Raw genomic sequence first — 19,450 nt, 5'->3', positions numbered from 1 at the left:
GTAAGGAGATCAAAACAGTAATCACAAACCTCCCCAAAAATAAAAGTCCAGGACCAGACAGCTTCCCTGGTGAATTCTACCAAACATTCAAGGAAGACTTAATACCTATCCTCCTCAAACTCTTCCAAAAAATTGAGGACGGGGGGAAGCTCCCTAACTCATTCTACGAAGCCGACATTACCCTGATACCAAAACCAGACAAGGACAACACAAAAAAACAAAATTACGGACCAATATCACTGATGAACATCGACGCAAAAATCCTCAAGAAAATAGTAGCAAATCGCATACAACAATACGTTAAAAAGATTATACACCATGATCAAGTGGGATTTATTCCAGGTATGCAGGGATGGTTCAACATTCGCAAATCAAACAACATAATACACCACGTTAATAAAATGAAGAATAAAAATCACATGATCATCTCAATAGATGCAGAGAAAGCATTTGACAAGATACAGCATCCATTTATGATAAAAACTCTGAATAAAATGGGTATAGAAGGAAAGTACTTCCACATGATAAAGGCCATATATGAGAAACCCACAGCTAATATCATCCTCAATGGTGAAAAACTGAAAGCTATCCCTCTAAGAACAGGAACCAGACAAGGATGCCCACTGTCACCACTCCTATTTAACATAGTACTGGAAGCCCTAGCCAGAGCAATCAGGCAAGAGAAAGAAATAAAAGGGATCCAAATTGGAAAGGAAGAAGTGAAACTGTCACTAGTTGCAGATGACATGATTTTATATATAGAAACCCCTAAAGAATCCACCAGAATACTTTTAGAAGTAATAAACGAATATGGTAAAGTTGCAGGATACAAAATCAACATACAAAAATCAGTTGCATTTCTATACACTAACAACGAAGTAGCAGAAAGAGAAATTAAGAATACCATCCCATTTACAATTGCAACAAAAAGAATAAAATTCCTAGGAATAAATTTAACCAAAGAGGTGAAAGAGCTGTACACAGAAAACTATAAAACATTGCTGAAAGAAATTGAAGAAGACACAAAGAAATGGAAAGATATTCCCTGCTCTTGGATTGGAAGCATTAACATAGTTAAGGTGTCCATACTTCCTAAAGCAATCTATAGATTCAATGTAATCCCTATCAAAGTTCCAACATTTTTCACAGAAATAGAACAAAGAATCCTAAAATTTATATGGAACAACAAAAGACCCCGAATAGATAATGGAATCCTGAGAAAAAAGAACAAAGCTGGAGGTATCACACTCCCTGATTTCAAAATATACTACAAAGCTATAGTAACCAAAACAGCATGGTACTGGCACAAAAACAGACACACAGATCAATGGAATAGAATCGAAAGCCCAGAAATAAACCCACACATCTATGGACAGCTAATCTTTGACAAAGGAGCCAAGAACATACAATGGAGAAAAGAAAGTCTCTTCAACAAATGGTGTTGGGAAAACTGGATAGCCATATGCAAAAAAATGAAAGTAGACCCTTACCTTACACCATACACAAAAATTAACTCCAAATGGATTAAAGACTTGAATGTAAGACCTGAAACTATGAAACTTCTAGAAGAAAACATAGGCAGTACGCTCTTCGACATCAGTCTCAGCAACATCTTTTCAAGCACCATGTCTGATCGGGCAAGAGAAACAATAGAAAAAATAAACAAATGGGACTACATCAAACTAAAAAGCTTCTGCACAGCAAAGGAAACAATCAACAAAATGAAAAGACAGCATAACAATTGGGAGAAGATATTTTCAAACCATACATCTGATAAGGGGTTAATCTCCAAAATATATAAAGAACTCATGCATCTCAGCAACGAAAAAACTACCAACCCAATTAAAAAATGGGCAAAAGACCTGAACAGACATTTCTCCAAAGAAGATATACAGATGGACAATAGACACATGAAAAGCTGTTCAAAATCATTAACTATCAAGGAAATGCAAATCAAAACTACAATGAGACATCACCTCATGCCCGTCAGAATGGCTATAATTAACAAGACAGGAAACAACATATGTTGGAGAGGATGTGGAGAGAAGGGAACTCTCATACACTGCTGGTGGGAGTGCAAACTGGTGCAGCCACTATGGAAAACAGTATGCAGATTCCTCAAAAAAATCAAGGATAGAACTACCATATGATCCAGCTATTCCACTGCTGGGTATTTATCCAATGAACTTGAAAACACCAATTTGTAAAGGTACATGCACCCCTGTGTTCATTGCAGCGTTATTCACAATAGCCAAGACTTGGAAGCAACCTAAGTGCCCATCAAGGGACGAATGGATAAAGAAGATGTGGTATACAATGGAATACTACTCAGCCATAAGAAACGATGAAATCCAGCCATTTGTGACAACATGGATGGACATTGAGGGTATAATGCAAAGTGAAATAAGTCAGAGGGAGAAGGTCCAATACCGTATGATTTCCTTCATTAAGTAGTAGATAATAACAACAATAAACAAACACATAGAGACAGAGATTGGATTGGTGGTTACCAGAGGGGAAAGGGGGAGGGAGGAGGGCGAAATGGATAATTCGGCACATGTGTGTGGTGATGGGTTGTAATTAGTATTTGGGTGGTGAACATGATGTAATCTATGCAGAAATAGAAGTATAATGATGTACACCTGAAATTTATACAATGTTAGAAACCAATGTTACTGCAATAAACAAAAAATTTAAAACAAAAAAACATGACATCTCAAAAAAATTGGCATGAATTACGTTTAATAAGTACATAGATGATACTTTTAAAACCACTAAATATGTTAAAAATAGTATCAGTTCCTGAGAGACTGCTGGTTGAACATAGTGTCCAAAGCAAGTCTGCTGTAATAGTTTTCCTTCCGCTCCACTCATCACCCACACTTCAGTAAGACATGCTTTGTCATGTGCCTGGCATATTTTATGGTAGTGTTCCTCAAGCACTGTCATGAACTAATGAATCTTCATAATGGCTTACGTTGATACAAGGAATAAATCTTGTGGTGAATTTCAGGATGCCTAAAGAGGTCAGGTTGAGATATGCAAGGACTGCAGGCTCTTGAGAGCTGTGTCAGAGAAAGCCCAGGTGATCAAGACATTTTCGTGGCTGTGCAGGTGGGACTGAGGCTGTGGCCATTTTGTCCAACAAAGCACAGGTATGGGAGGAGGCAGGTATTCAGATCCAGAGTTATTCCACTGCAAAGCATCTTGGACAGTCAGCCCGGCTTGGCACACAGATCTGTTTTATAAATTAGCATGTTTTTATTTTTCTCTATGTTGATTTCATGACTGACTATGTCTTGCTTCTGGCATATCTATTGTATTCATTACATTTCTGGAATTTTTAAAGGAGTCCTGATAAAGACTTGCAATTCTTCCTGGCTGGTAGTGACAACTTTTGAAGTTACCAGCAAGCTGTTTTTCCACCACTGGGAGTATTTACTTTACTGTTCATTGACTGACTGACAGACTTACAGAAGAATCTTGAGCTTAAAGGGGACCATCAAGAATAAATCATTAAACAAAACTTTTCGAAATCCTGTTATGCTCCAGATCTCATTTTCCATGCCTTGGAGATTACCTTCCTCAGCAGTGGCACTCAAACTTCAGTGTGAATCAGGATCACCTGGAAAGCTCGTTAAACACAGATTGCTGGGCCCTACCAGAGTTTCTGATTCAGTAGGTCTTGGGTAGGGCCTGAGGATTTGCATTTCTAAGGAGTTCCCAGGTGCTGCTACTGCTGCTCTAGAAAACCACTGCTCCAGAGTAGCTCTGTGCAATAGACATTTAATAAGAGCTACAAATGTGAGCCGCATACGTAATTTTAAGTTTTCTAGAAGCCATAGTAAGTAAAAAGAAACAGGTGAAATCAATTTTAATTACATGTCATTTGACCCAATAGATCCAAAATATAGTCATGTACTGCGTAATGATGTTTCCGTCAATGACGGATCTCATATACGATGGTGGTCCCATAAGATTAGTACCGTATAGCTTAAGTGTGTAGTCAGCCATACCATCTAGGTTTGTGTAAGTACACTCTATGATGTTCACACAATGATAATATCACCTAACCACACATTTCTCAGAATGTATCCCTATAGTTAGGCAACGCATGACTGTATTATCATTTCAACATTTAATCAGTATTACAAAAGTTATTAATGACTTATTTTATTATCTTTTTGGAGGATTAAATCTTCAAAATCTAAAAAAAAAAAAAAAGAAAAAAGAAATACCATATGATCCAGCTATTCCACATCTGGGTATTTATCCAAAGAACATGAAAACACTAATTCAAAAGGTATATGCACCTTTATGTTCATTGCAGCATTATTCACAATAGCCAAGACGTGAAAGCAATCCAAGTGCCCATCAATGGATGAATGAATAAAGATGTGGTATATATGTACAATGGAATACTACTCAACCATAAAAAAGATGAAATCCTGCCATTTGCAACAACATGGATGGACCTTGAAGGTATTATGCTAAGCAAAATAAGTCAGGCAGAGAAAGACAAACACCGTATGATTTCATTCATATGGGGAAGATCAACACATAGACAAGGAGAGCAGATTGGTGGTTACCAGAGGGGAAGGGGGTAGGGGGAGGGCAAAGGGAGTACAGGGGCACATGTGTATGGTGACGGATGGAAACTAGACTTTTGGTGGTGAACACCATGCAGCTATACAGAAGCCAAAATATAATGATGTACACCTGAAATTTACACAGTGTTATAAACCAATGTGACCTCAATAAAATAATACATTACAATAAAAAAGTGTCTTTTCTCCCATTGCATTTTCACCACAAAGTTTTGGTGGTGAAGCAACCCAGGGTAGCTTGGCGTGATCTCCAAGGTATATGTCAGGAGCAAGCCAGAGACCAGGTGTGAACCAGCGGAGAAGGCAAGACTCTTTCAAGGACCTCTGGCCCCAGCCTGTATAAGCCTGTATCGTGCACACTGCCTCAGGTGGCTGCTTCAGGAAGTGAGTATCACTTCAGCCTTGGACAGTTAGCCTCCCAGGCAATGTTCACATCATTAGTAGTAAGATATAATGTCATGAACCGCCTGATATGATGTGATGAGAAGAGCACATCACCTCTGTGGCGTTATTGCCAAAAATCCATAACCTCAGTCTAATCGTGAGGAATCATCAGATAAGCCCAAATTGAGAGACATTCTACAAAATAACTGAACTGTACTTTACAAAAGTGTTAAGGTCATGAAAGACAAGGAAAGACTGAGGAACTGTCATAGACTAGAGGAGACTAAGGAGGCATTACAATTACATGTAATGTGTAATCCTAGATTAAATCCTGGAATGGATAATGGTCTATAGTTTAGTTAATAGTATTGCACCAATGTTAATTTTCTGATTTTGATAATTATACTATTGTTATAGAAAATGTTTAGGAGGATCTGGATAAAGGATATACAGGAACTCTCCATACTATTTTTGCAACATTTCTTTAAGTCTACATTTATTTCAAAATAAATATTTAAAGATTTTTGGTTTTGTCGTTGTATATTGAAAACCACAGTGGCTTCACCTTTGAGATTCCAGGGCCCATCCCAGGATGTCTCCCAGGATGCTAGGGACTTCCAAGCCTGGAAACATGGCCATGAGATTGACTGAATATTGGGCTTCCCGTGTTCAAGACCATCCCCTCACCCACCATACTACTCTACTTTCCAAACATTATGACTATGTCCCCATTTAGTTTAATTATATTTATAGCTTCACATTTATTTATTTATTTATTTATTTATTTATTTATTTATTGTGTGTGTGAGGAAGATCAGCCCTGAGCTAACATCCAATCCCCATCCTCCTCTTTTTTTTTTTTTTTGCTGAGGAAGATTGGCCCTGAGCTAACATCCATGCCCATCTTCCTATACTTTTATATGGGATGCCGCCACAGCATGGCTTGACAAGCGGTGCATCGGTGCGCGCCCAGGATCCGAACTTGCGAACCCCTGGCCGCCACAGCGGAGCCTGCGCACTTAACTGCTTGCACCACCGGGCCAGCTACAATAGCTTCACGTTTAAAGGCTCTAGGAGGGCCGGCCCGGTGGCTTAGCGGTTAGGTGCGCACGCTCTGCTGCTGGCTGCCTGGGTTTGGATCCCGGGCGTGCACCGACGCACCGCTTCTCTAGCCATGCTGAGGCCGCGTCCCACATACAGCAACTAGAAGGATGTGCAGCTATGACATACAACTATCTGCTGGAGCTTTGGGGGAAAAAATAAATAAATAAAATTAAAAAAAAAAGGCTCTAGGGGCCGGCGGGTGGTGAAAACGGTTAAGTGCGCACGCTCCACTGCGGTGGCCAGGAGTTCGCAGGTTCGGATCCCGGGCGTGCACTGACGCATCGCTTGCTAAGCCATGCTGTGGCGGTGTCCCATATAAAGTAGAGGAAGATGGTCACGGATGTTAGCTCAGGGCCAATCTTCCTCAAGAAAAAAGGGGAGGATTGGCATCAGATGTTAGCTCAGGGCTAGTCCTCCTCACACAAAAAAATTAAAAATAAAAAAATAAAGGCTCTAGTATATTCGTTCCATCCAAGGCATGTGCTATAATTAATTTACCCTACTCCCTTCTGTTGTTCATTTAAGTGGTCTTCAAGCTTTTCCTACTATAAATAATACTATGATGAATCTCATATAAAAATCTTTTTGCACATATTCAATGATTTCTTTGGGATAAATTTTTAGCAGATTTGTAGTATTCTTTTTTGTGACTATTTGTTTAAGTATCAATCTTTTACTTTACAAACTCCCGAGTAGTGGGGACTACAGGCGCGTGCCACCGCACGTGGCTTTACAAACTCTTAAGGTCTTACACAAGAGGAATCTGTCTCAGTAATCTTTTGAAGCCTTAGAACCTGGATCTCACAACATATTTAATATCAGTAGGAAATATTTTTTTAAAAATATCCTTTTAAGTGTCATTGTTTCCCATTGGACTCCAAGCTTCTAGAGAGGAGGAGGTCTATTTTATTAATATTTGAACCCAGAGCTTGTCGAGTATTAAATGTAGCATCGGTAGGCACCATTTATATGTCTATTTATTATTGTACACAAATTAGCACTCACAGATTTTTTCCTTACTGATTTATTTTACCTACACTTCCCACACCAGTAGGGCACGGTAACGTGTACACAGTAGGCGATCAATAAATACTTGTCAAACGCTTACACGAAGGAAGGAATACCTGGCAAGAATGGCTCCACCTTCTACCACGCCTACCTCCCTGAAGAACTACATTTCCCGGTACGCTTGGCGCGACACGCTCCTACGAATTAAAAAGAGCGACAATTACTTCCTACCGACCCCTATCCGCCTCCGCCTGCCGATGCCGCAGTGTTTTATGGGAAAGGTAGTTCTGGCACGCGTTGTCCGCCCCCGGAAAACTGAGCCCAAACTAAACTTCCCAGCAAGCAGCGGGCCGGCCTGGGAAGAAGGGAAAGATGGCAGACGCCGAGGAAGGAGTTTTGCGGCTGGCGGGAGCCTCCAATGCCCCAATTTCATTCAGCTTCAGTCGCACGTCCGCCCGGAGACGGCTGGCGGACCCGGGAGATGGCGCAGGTGCAGCTCCGGAGGAGAAGGATTTCTTGAAGACCGTGGAAGGGAGGGAGCTGCAAAGGTGAAGCGCCGGGTCTTTCATCCTTTGGAAATCCGTGCGGTGGGTGCAAGCAGGAAGGTGGAATCTGAGTTGATTGTGTTGGTGACAGTGACCTGAAAAGGCTGAAGCACAGCCTGAGGAAATTCGTGGAGGCAAGAAGGCGAGAGTTTGTAGGAGAGGTGGGGAAATATAGCCTGATGGCCTTGGGGATTGAGAAGAGAGAATGTATTCTTGAGGAGTGTCTTTAGGACTTGGGGACCCTGAGGTGTGTGCGTTCTGAGAGCAGGAAAGGAGGGGAGAATGACAGGACCCCAGCGTCTCAACTGAAGTGGTGCTTCTCCGATAGGGGGAACGGGACGGAGCAGCAGATTCAGGTTGGGGGAGTCCATCATCAGCTTAGTTCGGGAAGGAGAATCTGAGGGAGGTACTTCCAGAAGAGAATCAACCATCCAGGAGGCTGGCGTGGAGCCTGGAGCTGGGGAGAGAGTCTGGGCTGAAGATGGTGATTTGTGGGTTATTGTGGAAGCCATGGAAGTGGGTCTTGGGAGGAACAGAAGGTCCAGGACTGAGGACTGATTCCTCAAAAGCACTGACATTTAAGAGTTGGACATGGGGAAGAGAATCTGAAGAAAGCACCATCAGAGACGTAACTGGAGAGCCAGACAGGAGAACGGAGGGTGTGGTCCGTGGGGTTGGGGGAGAGTTTGGCTCTTGTGTTTTCTCTGAGTGAAGCGGTGTGGCTCAGAACCTACTGACAATGCTACTCTCCCAACTTCACCCCTCTGTGTCCACGTCAGTGTGAAGCCTTCAGAAGCCCCCAAGGAACTCATCATCCCTTTGATCCAGAATGGCCATTGCAGGCAGCCACCGACCCAGGCCCCTAGGCCATCCACAGATACTGAGGCCTTGGCGGATGGGGTGCTGTCCCAGGCTGTGAAGGAGCTCATTGAGGGTGAGTGATCTCCCCTTTGCCTTGCCCCAGTGAAGGAAGAAGGGGAGGAAAATGGAAGGATAGAGTGAGACCTCATTGCTCCCTCCCATTCTTCCTTAGAATCCAAGAAGTCTCTGGAGGAGAGAGAGAATGCGAGTGTCGACCCCACGCTCGCTATCCCCATGATCCAGAAAGGATGCACCCCCAACGGGGAAGAGGCAGACGGCGAACCCCGGGCTGAGACAGTGAGCTGGCCCCAACCCCTCTCCTGCCCCAGCCTTTCTTTGCCCTGTCTGCCAGGCTTGCCTCCCTGCACACAGCAGGGAAAGTCTGTGTGTACTAGCCACCTGCTGCCTATCCCCTCCTCCTTCCATCTTTTTTGGAAGCATTAACAAATGAATCCAAATACTGAGGCGTGAAAAAGTAGTTGGATTCTGGGATTATCTGAATGACATGAGGAGTAAAGGAAACAGGAAATATAAAGACCCTGAGGATAGACTCTTCCTGGGGTGTTTGAGGAACACCAAGGAGACAAGTGTAGTTGGAGTGGAATGAGTGAGGAAGAGGAGGAGTAGATGAGGTCAGAAGTGGGGGGCTAAACCAGGCAGGGCATTGTGGGCCATGGTGAGGACTTTGGCTTTTACTCTGAATGAGATGAGAGCCATGGGAGGGCTCTCAGCTGAGAAGAGATGAGACTTATGATTTGACAGGATCTCTCTGGCTGCTGTGAGCAGGACACACTAGTAAGCAGAAGTGGAAGCAAGGAGACCAGTAGTCCAGGCTAGAGATGGTGGTGACTCAGACCACAGTGGTAGGAGTCAGGCCTGGAAGGACAGGTAGGGTTTAGTGAGACAGGGAAGAGCAGGATGAGTACTCCTAATGGCAGCGATGACCCAAACAATGGTATGGTGGCAGGAAATCAGTGTGGTGTGTGTCTGTCAGTGAGGCAACTTGTGGTGTGTCTGGAGGGACTATAAAGAATTGAGGGAGTGATGATGGGAGGTGATAACCGGAGAGATGAGGGGCGTGTCTACAGAAGTAACCAAGTCTGTCTTGCATACCCATAGACCCCACTTTCACCTCTTCACTCACAATCTTTTTGCAGTGCTTCTTTGGAGCCCAGTTCTATAGCCCCAGACCACCTTCTCTTTCAACTGAATTGTTTTCATCAGCCTTCAGATGTCCTCTGGTTTCTTTTATCTGAAAAAAAAAAAGACTTGCACTTCACTCTCCATTCTGTTCCAGTTTGGTCTCATTTCTCTGATCTTCCCTCCTTTCGCAGCCTTCCACATCTGAATTGATCACAGTTCCAGCCACCCTTCCCCTCACTCAGCCTAAAACCTTAGAGTCACCCTTGACTCCCCTGTTTATTTTATACCCCATAGACAACCTGTCAGCAAAATCCTATCATCTCCCTTTTCAAAATACATCCAGAATCTGACCACTTCTCACCATCAGCACCACCACCACTCTGGTCTGAGCCACCAGCATCTCTCATCTGGACTCTTGAAGTTACTTCCTCACTCGTCCGCCTTGTGGCTGCCACCCTCTTGTGGCTCCTGCCCAGCTCTCCTGATTAACCTCTTACCACCCCTCTCTGCCTCCACATCTCTGTTTCAGTCAGGTTGACTTGCGGGATGCTCTTCATACATACCAGATCTTGTCCTCCTTTAGGGCCTTGGCTCTTACTGTTCTCTCTGCGTGGAACACTCTTCCTTCTCATATCCTCGGGCTCCCTCTGTCATCTCCTTCTGCTCTCTGCTCAGATATCAACTCAGTGACACTCCCTTCTTCATCCCTCTGCGTGCCCTTAAGCTGCATTATTTTTCTTCATATAACTCACCACTACCTGACGTATCGTGTTTTGTGTCTTTTGTTTATTGTGTGTCTCCATGCCTAGAACATAAGCCCCATGAGGGCAGGAGTGCTTCTCTTTTTTGTCCAGTGCGGTACCTGGCACAGAATAGGTGCTTCATAAATATTTGTTGAAGGACTGAACATGGAGTAGTAAAGTGAGGGATAGCAAGAGGAAATCAAAACTCACCCTTGAGCTGACTGGAAATGAGGCGTTGAGGGTCACCCAGCAGGTGATAGCAAGGGCACTTCAGAGGGCCCACCATAAGCCAAGCCTGACCGTCCTTCCTCTGCCTCAACCCGTAGGTGCCCGAGGAGGCCGATTACGAGGCAGTCCCTGTGGAGGCCTACGGGCTGGCCATGCTGCGAGGCATGGGCTGGAAACCTGGCGAGGGCATTGGCCGCACCTTCAATCAGTGAGTTCTGGGGTAGGGGCAAGGGGACAGCAGATGGGGCAGTGAACAAGACCCTGGTTACCACCCACCCAGAACCATCCAGGCAAAGAGAGGGCACATTACCACCCTAAGTAATTCAGTAGCCCCTTCCACTGCTGCTTCAGCCTCCTATTTGTGCTTTGAAACTCCATGACAGGATCCCATTTATGTAAAGATGGCCTCTCTGGGCATCAACTTCCTCATCTGAAAAATGGGAATAATAACAGTACTGACTCTCCGGGTCTGTCGTGAGAATTAAGTGAAATTATACACATAAAGCACTCACAGCAGGCCCTGGCCCCAAGTAAGCATGGACTAAACTTTTGCTGTTATCGCACGGCCTTCCAGTCCCTTCTCTGCAGTTGTCAACTCCAAAGAATTCTGAAAACCAAACTTTTTTTTCATAAACCATTTGGCAGCCAAACATGACCTGAATTGACATTGAGTATTTTATAGTCTGTCTTTCCTGCTTGGTGTGAATATTTGTATGATTTCCCCTGTAGAAATATTAGTGTATTTGTTTACACTGTAGATACTATGTAATGGGTGGTACGTGCAGCATGTTATTAGCTTGAACCGAATGAAATTGCTATTTCTCTAGGTCAAAAACAGTCCTAATATGAGATCGGGAAGGATATTCTTGAGCATATTGATAGGGTGGGATTTGGGCATTCAAGACTGTTGTATCCCTCCCCAACAAGCCCATCCTCTCTGCTCCCTGCAGAGTGGTGAAGCCCCGTGTCAACTCACTGAGGCCCAAGGGGTTAGGTCTGGGTGCCAACTTGACTGAGGTCCAGGCCTTGGCCCCCACTGGCCCCCATCGCCTGTCCAGGCCAGATGAGGAGCAAGAGAAGGATAAGGAAGACCAGCCCCAAGGACTGGTGCCTGGAGGAGCTGTGGTGGTTCTTTCTGGCCCTCACCGAGGCCTCTATGGGAAGGTAAGGAACCTGGAGCCCAAGACAGGCAGCAGGGAGCATTGATGTGTGGGTCAGAGGGAGGAAGAATTGGGTTTGGGGTGGAAAGGCTAGAAGTCCTTGTCTTTCAGGCCTGCCTGGCCTGTTGCCTCATTCGGTAACTCAGGACCACTTGCTGGGCCTTTCTGAGCCTCAGTTTCCAACTAAAAGGAAGAGAATGCCATATACTACAAGTCCCTGAGGATTAAATGCTTAAAATATCTCTGTGCCCCACAGTCTGGTGGGGGAGGCACAGGGACCAGACTTATTGGAGGTAAGGGTGGACAGCTTGGTCCTAGGGCTGTGGCTGGAGTCCACTCAACCCTTGCCTACCTTCTTCCCCCCACACTTGAGGTGGAAGGCCTCGATCCTGACAATGTCCGGGCCGTGGTTCGTCTGGCCGTGGGGAGCCGCGTGGTGACGGTCAGTGAGTACCGCCTGCAACCTGTCTCCCAGCAGGAGTTCGACAAGAACTCCTTGGATCTCAGTGAGTGAGCCTGTTACCTGGCTGGGGGAGTTGGAGAAGCATTCCTGACCATGGGAGGGCCTGTCTCATTGGGAGGAGTTAGGTCTGCCCAGCAGATGTAACTTCTGGTCGGAGGTCAGGTCAGAGTGAACATAAGTGATTTATTCTGTTTGATTGAAGAAAGGGTGATCTCATAACCCTGAGTCTTTAGCCTCTTTCTGAGGGGAAGAAACAGGTATGGAAACAAATTCCTACCCTTAGGAAGTCTTTGTCTATTTGGGGCAATGAACCTCCCTTTTGCTAGGGAGTGAGAGCAGCTAGGACCAGGGCATGACCAGGGAGGAAGGCATTCTAGGCATGTCGGTAGGATAGGGCAGTTTGGCAGATGGGAGATGGGTGCCAACAGAGCTCTCCAGGACTCTCTCGCCCACACTAGGCAGTTGACTCAGGTAAGCACTGTCAGCACGGGCTGGGTGGTTGAGGAAGGCTTCCTGACGGAGGCCAAGATGGTCGAGAGGAAGAGGAGAGCATTCTAATCGCCCAGGCAGAGTGGTGATGGTGAGAGGGGGCACTTTGGCAGATGGAAGGTGTCTCGAGGCAGAGGTGTGGCCTGAAAGGAGAGAGAGTGAGACACTGAGGCTCTGTCCTGGTTCTCCCCACACCTCTTGAATAGGCCGGGGGAGCAAAAGTTCCCTAGCGCAACAAAATGGAACAGCCTCATCATGGAAGGCCCTCCGAGATCAGGACCTCCACATCCAGCAGGAGGACTCAGAGAGGAAGCGGAAACACCTTCTGGACCGGTGGGACCCTGGGCATCTGGGATGAGGGAAGAGGGCAGGGTGTGGGGAGGCTCCAGCAGTCAGAAAGCTTCCAGGGCGGGCTGGCCCTGTGGCTTAGCGGTTAAGTGCGCGTGCTCCGCTGCTGGCGGCCTGGGTTTGGATCCCAGGCGCGCACGGACACACCGCTTCTCCAGCCATGCTGAGGCCGCGTCCCACACACAGCAACTAGAAGGATGTGCAGCTATGACATACAACTATCTACTGGGGCTTTGGGGGAAAAAATAAATAAATAAAATCTTTTAAAAAAGAAAAGAAAGCTTCCAGGGCAAGGAAGGTGCATAGAAGGAAGTAGGAATGGCATTATGGGTGGGTTTCACAGCATCGGCAAAGATGGGGCGACCAGAACACACATCTGACTAAGCCCGGTGTCGACCCGCTCTCCACAGACAGGGTGGGCCTGCAGCCAAGAGTGAGAAGGCAGCCCCCAGGCGTCAGCACTGGTTGCACAGGGACCTGCGCGTGCGGTTTGTGGACAAGCTGCACAAGGGCGGCCAGTATTACAACACCAAGGTAGGAGCCCTGCAGCCTGGGGCCCCTTCCTCCCCCAGGGACTGGGCCCCCTTAACTCTAACATTCTCACGTCCCCTGACCCTCTCCCCAGATGACAATCGAAGATGTCCTGAGCCCAAATACCTGTGTGTGTCGGACAGATGAAGGCCAGGTGTTGGAAGGTGAGTCTAAGCAATGGCCACTGGGTTGTTATCATCCTGGAGACTGACCAAGAAGGCTGTCTTAGGCCAAGAATCTGGCCCAGGCAAAGGCTGGGAGGTTGGGCAGAGTTCAGGTGTTTTGCAAGGCCTAGCATCCTCTAACAGAACATTAGACGACTCTCTGATGGTGATTATCTGAGCCCCTCTTTCCCCATCTGCAAATTAGCATGCAAAGGACCGATTTCTCCCTCTTGTGACGGGTGCCTTGTAGGGATGTGTATTGAACTCCCAGTGCAGGGCAGGGCTTATGACATGCCCACAATAAACAGTGTCTGTTATCGCCACCACCCCTCATCATCCTACCTAAATGCGCCCTTTATAACAGTTAGTGCGGGAACTGCTCCTTAGGTTTCCTCATCTGTGAAATGGGTATGGTGGGACTCCCAGCTGTCAGCAGGGTGCAGAGTGCTCCAGGGAATACAGGAAAGGCCCTTCTGACAGGACCCTGGCTGGGCTGGCCCTTGCTGCAGGCCTCACTCCCCTCTCCTCGTCTGCAGGGCTGAGGGAAGACATGCTGGAGACCCTGGTCCCCAAGGTCGAGGGCAACCGGGTGATGGTGGTTCTGGGGCCACAGGCTGGAAGGGTGAGTCCCAGACCTGGGAATGGAGGGTTGGGGCCTGCAGGGGATGTCCTGGGGTCTGGATTGGCCTTGGTGACTCTACCGGTCCATACCCTAGGTGGGCCGTCTGCTGGGCCGAGACAGAGAGCGGAGCCGGGCTCTGGTGCAGCTGCGGAGAGAGGATCGGCTGGTGGAGCTTCACTTTGATGCTGTCTGCCAATACATGGGCCCCAGCGACTCAGAGGAAGACTGACCTCTGGACCCACTCCCGTCCCCCAGGCTGTTACCAGTTCTGTACAGTGTGAAAAGCCTGCCATTGTGAAGGTGGGGAGGTCATTGTCCGCCCACACTTGCACTGCAGCCCTGGGGCAGAGACAGGGCACGAGGTGGATGGACCAGAAGGGAGGCTAGAAACAAACCCCATATTTACCAGAAGTTAGTATGTAATAAAACCCATTTCAAATACTTAGTAAAAGGAAGAGATCATAGATGGTGTGCTGAGCCGTGAGTGGAGGTGGGAGCTGCGCTGATGGGGGTGGGAACCATTCCATTGGTCAGCCCAACCTCCCTGCTCAGGCTGCCAGACAAGTTAAAGGATCCATTTGCTCACAAGCTCACCCTCGGAATGCAGAAGCTGTGAAATCTGTCCCCTGGGCAAATACTAAGGAGTCTGGAACGCCACATCACTGGAAAACTTTCTGAGCAAGAGTCCTGGCAGTGCTTTTACACTTGGTCCAGAGCAGACACCCAGAGGATGTCTTGAGCCGGTGACAGGCGTCAAGAGAAAGGGAGGCTTCTTCCCACAAATGGGATGTGTTAGCACTACTTTCCAGAGAAGTCAGTTAATTTGGGGACCCCCGTTTTAGTCCCAAAACTTTGGCTTGTAGGTAAAAAGGTTTTGTCTGTCTTGGGTAAAATTTCTCTGGTTGCTCCAGGTAACTGGATTCTCAAAAAAGTTATTGTTAGAGAATCCTCAAACTTCCTTTTTAATGGCCTGAGATACAAAATCAATGAGAAAAGTCAGAGCTTTAGGCACAATTGTTTCTAAATCATCCCCAATCACTAAGTTGTTGATATAATAAGTGGTATTTGAGTTGGATCTAGGCCACTGATACAAACTCCTGGTGCATCAGAACATGGCACAGGGATGGAGAATTTAAACCCTTACCCCTGGAGCAGGATGATGGAGGTTAGCTGCTGTCCTTGCCAAGCAGAGGCAGACTGCTGTTTAGAGCCAAGATGAGCAGGTACAGAAAAACAAGTTGGCCAGATCAGTGGTCGTATGCCCAGTAAGGTATGGAGTGTTCAGAAAATCTTCCAATATGGTAACCCCAACATGAAGTACACTTCCACGGACTGATTTACTTCTTTGTCATCCCTAATTAATTCCAGAACTCATCTGTTTTCAAGATTAGCTAAACAGGGTTGTTAAGGCAGACGGAGGTTCCTCCAGTTTTTGAGTCATCATTGTGATTGCACACATTGCCCCCTAAATTCCTGGCTGGGTTCCATTATTAACCTTGGGGGGAAGAGTTGGGAGTTCTAGAGGTTCCCAATCTGGCATGTCCAGTAATCAGTTTCCTATGCTGTGTGTGCTTCACCCAGTCAAGAAGGCCTCCTCCTTTCTCCAATCATAGTAAATCCATCTTGGTAACACCCTTGAGAAGGCCTGAAAGCTCCCCGGGGAGTGGCACTGGTCCGCTGTGTCTGCCTGCAACATGGCATAACCTGGCAGTTTCAGACAATCCTTCCATCTCCTCCATGCGCCACAATGCTTAAAATAGATCTTTCATCAGATTCTGATTTCCTGGAGTTCATGTTTCTCCCAAGCCTGCCTTTGGAAATGGGACCTGAAGTTTTTGAATATGGCCCTGTGTCGAGAACGCCTAGTCCTAGGCAGAGGGCCTGGTCCCCCTCGACAGACCGTCGGGGCTTTTTGTGCTTTCCCTGAGAGGATGCCTCCTGATCCCTCAGTTTGAGGACAGGGCTCCTTACATTCCAAGAAGTGTGGACAGTATCAGGAGGCTTTCCCAATCTGCTCCTTGTTCATTGGATATAAACAAAGACTTGTTTCTACAGACTCTCTGCGTCTGCGCAGTTGTCTCTCGGCGTGCTGCCTGCCATTTGCCTGCTGCCAAGGTTGCCCTTTTGGCTGCGGTTACTGCAGCAACAGCTTCTGGGAGCCCATGAATTCTCCACGGACCACTCAGGCTGGGGACCATGACCTGTACAATTTGTCCAGACTGGCTTCTTCCACATCACAGTGACTGAGCAAGATGTGGGTGAAAAAGCATCTGCCTCTTCTGCCAAGTCTCCAGAAGTTTCCCTGGCAGGATGCTGCATCTGTTAAAAACTGTCCAGACACTGAGCCAGGAATTTGTGGCAGCAGACTCAAGAAGCAGCTTCTTTGCGTTTCAGAGAGAAGTGAATTATTTGGGTGATTGGGACTGCTGCCTGTGGCTGAGCTTAGTGGCGAATATATACAGGTCCCCTCTGTTTTCTCACATTCCTTCCTCAGTGGGGGGAATGCTCCCCTCCACTCCCATGTTGGAGCCTCTTAACCTCCACGTTTGTAGCACCAGGCAGAGGGATAAGATATCCAACAACCTGGAAACTCCGTGAGGGGGAGTGGGACCTCACCAACTGTCCTTCTTGCCCCAATTCATTCTACAAGCATCTGTTGAGCTGCTACTGTATGCCAGGTACTGTTTTGCGTGCTAGGGATACAATCGAGAGTAAATCATTCATTCAACAAACACTGAGTCTCTACTATATGCCAGCATGATTCTAGGTACTTGGGATACAGCCATGAGCAAAACAAAGATCCTTGCCCTCGTGGAGCTTCATCCAGTGGGGCTGAGAGATGATAAGCAATAAGCATAAGAAGTAAATTATCTAGTATGTTAGGAGGTGCTAAGAACCAAGGGGAAGAAAACAGGGTAAAGGGAATCTGGTGTGGGCAGATGGCAGGATTCATAGGATGGCCAGGGGAGGCTTTACTGCAGAGGTGACATTTGAGCAAAGATAAGGAAGGAAGAGAGTCATGCAGCTCTCTGGAGACAGTGGTCCAGGCAGGGGGAACAGGAAGTGCAAAGGCCCTACGGGGGCACCATTGCTGGTGTGTTTGAGGAATAGCGTGGAGGCCACCGCGGCTGCAGGGGAGTAAATGAGAGAGAGGGAGGTAGAAGGTCAGGTCGGAGAGGTACTGTAGTGCTTCGAGGGCCACACTCAGTGTTCTGACTGAGGCGAGAATCACAAGAAGCATCCATGCAGCCACTGCCAAAGAGCACCTGCTGATGCCCCACCACCACCACGCACACGGCCACACTAAATACACTTGACCCTCTAGTGATTTGGTCAGGCTGGCTGATTTCCACTGTTGGGAACTGATTCTCCCATTGGCTGTCCAGTGAGGCTGCTAGAACTGCCTGGAAGGCTTACCTCTCCATCAATGCCAGTCAGGGTAATTGCCTCAAACTTGGGAAGCATCGCCCTTCCCAGGCCTCAGAGGCATCCTCAGCACCAGACTTCCAGGCACCTTTGACCTTTTACCACTTCTCTGGGAAAGTTATCATTGCCTGAAGATCACCAGACACCACCAGCTAAAGGGAGAAGCACTAAATGTGTCCCCGTTTCCCCACAGCATCTCAAAAGAAGACTAAACGCCACAACTTTCCTCACTAATCTTTCGGAAGTTCTGATTTTCCTCATCACCTCATCCCATCCTTGTCTCCAAAAGTGCTTTAAGTCATTAGGGAATTGCAAATTAAAATGAGTTACCACTACACACCTATGAGCGTGGCAAAAATCCAACACACTGACGACACTAAATGCTGACAAGGATGTGGAGCAAAAGCAACTCTCATTTATTGCTGGGGAGAATGTAAAATGATATAGCCACTCTAGAAGACAGGCTGGCTGTTTCCTACAAAACTGAACATACTCTCACCATATGATCCAGCACTCATGCTCCTTAGTATTTACCCAAAGGAGTTGAGAACTTATGTCCACACAAAAACCTGCACACAGATGTTTATAGCAGCTTTATTCATAATTGCCAAAACTTGGAAGCCACCAAGATGTCCTTCAGGAGGTGAATAGATAAATAAACTGTGGTTCATCCAGACAGTGGAACATTATTCAGTGCTAAAAAGAAATGAGCTATCAAGCCATGGAAAGATATGGAGGAACTTTAAATGCCTACTAACAAGTGAAATAGGTCAATCTGAAAAGGCTACATACTGGATGATTCCAACTATGGTATTCTAGAAAGGGCAAAACTATGGAGATAGTAAAAAGTGGTTGCCAGGAGTTAGGTGGGAGGGAGGGATGAACAGGCAGAGCACAGAGCATTTTAGGGCAATGAAACTATTTTGTATGATATTATAATGGTGGATACATGTCATTATACATTTGTCCAAACCCATAGAATGTACAACACCAAGAGTGACCCCTAATGTAAACTGTGGACTTTGGATGACAATGATGTGCCATTGTCAATGAATGTAGGTTCATTGATTGTAACAAATGTACAACTATGGTGCAGGATGTCATAGTGGGGAAGATGTGTATGGGGAGGAGGGGAGCAGGAATATATTTTCCACTCCGTTTTGCTATAAATCTAAAAGTGCTCTAAAAAATAAAGCCTATTCTTTTATTTATTTATTATTTTGTGTGTGTGTGTGAGGAAGATCAGCTCTGAGCTAACATCTGCCAATCTTCCCCTTTTTGATGAGGAAGACTGGCCCTGAGCTAACATCCGGCCAATCTTCCTCCACTTTATGTGGGACACCGCCACAGCATGTCCTGACACGCGTTGTGAAGGTGCGTGCCCGGGATGGGATCCAAAACCAGCCGCCAGCAGCGGAGCGCATGCACTTAACCGCTACACCACAGGGCCAGCCCAAGTCTATTCTTTTAAAAAGTGCTTTAAGAATGTTACTGCAATAAACAAAAAATTCTTAAAAAAAAGAATCTTTATGAGGGGCCGGCCCCATGGCGTAGCAGTTAAGTGCGCGCGTTCTGCTACCGGCGGCCCAGGTTCGGATCCCGGGCGCGCACCCATGCACCGCTT

The 19,450-nt window shown here is 46.5% G+C and overlaps 1 protein-coding gene across 1 annotated transcript; it reads left to right on the top strand.

Annotated features, from left to right (window-relative positions):
• The first annotated feature begins 7,437 nt into the window (after positions 1-7,437).
• GPKOW (G-patch domain and KOW motifs) lies at positions 7,438-19,020 on the top strand. The gene is made up of 11 exons (XM_058535850.1): positions 7,438-7,651; positions 8,428-8,582; positions 8,682-8,806; positions 10,722-10,831; positions 11,574-11,787; positions 12,157-12,289; positions 12,942-13,068; positions 13,494-13,617; positions 13,709-13,778; positions 14,315-14,400; positions 14,495-19,020. Exons 1-11 carry the CDS (start codon positions 7,476-7,478, stop codon positions 14,627-14,629), a joined length of 1,455 nt encoding a protein of 484 aa, XP_058391833.1. The 5' UTR covers positions 7,438-7,475; the 3' UTR covers positions 14,630-19,020.
• Positions 19,021-19,450: the final 430 nt, after the last annotated feature.

This window comes from Diceros bicornis, chromosome X (genome assembly GCF_020826845.1).
Source record: "Diceros bicornis minor isolate mBicDic1 chromosome X, mDicBic1.mat.cur, whole genome shotgun sequence".
Lineage (NCBI taxonomy): Eukaryota > Metazoa > Chordata > Mammalia > Perissodactyla > Rhinocerotidae > Diceros > Diceros bicornis.
The sequence above is the reverse complement of the archived record's forward strand: the minus strand, read 5'-3'. Positions and strand labels throughout refer to the sequence as shown.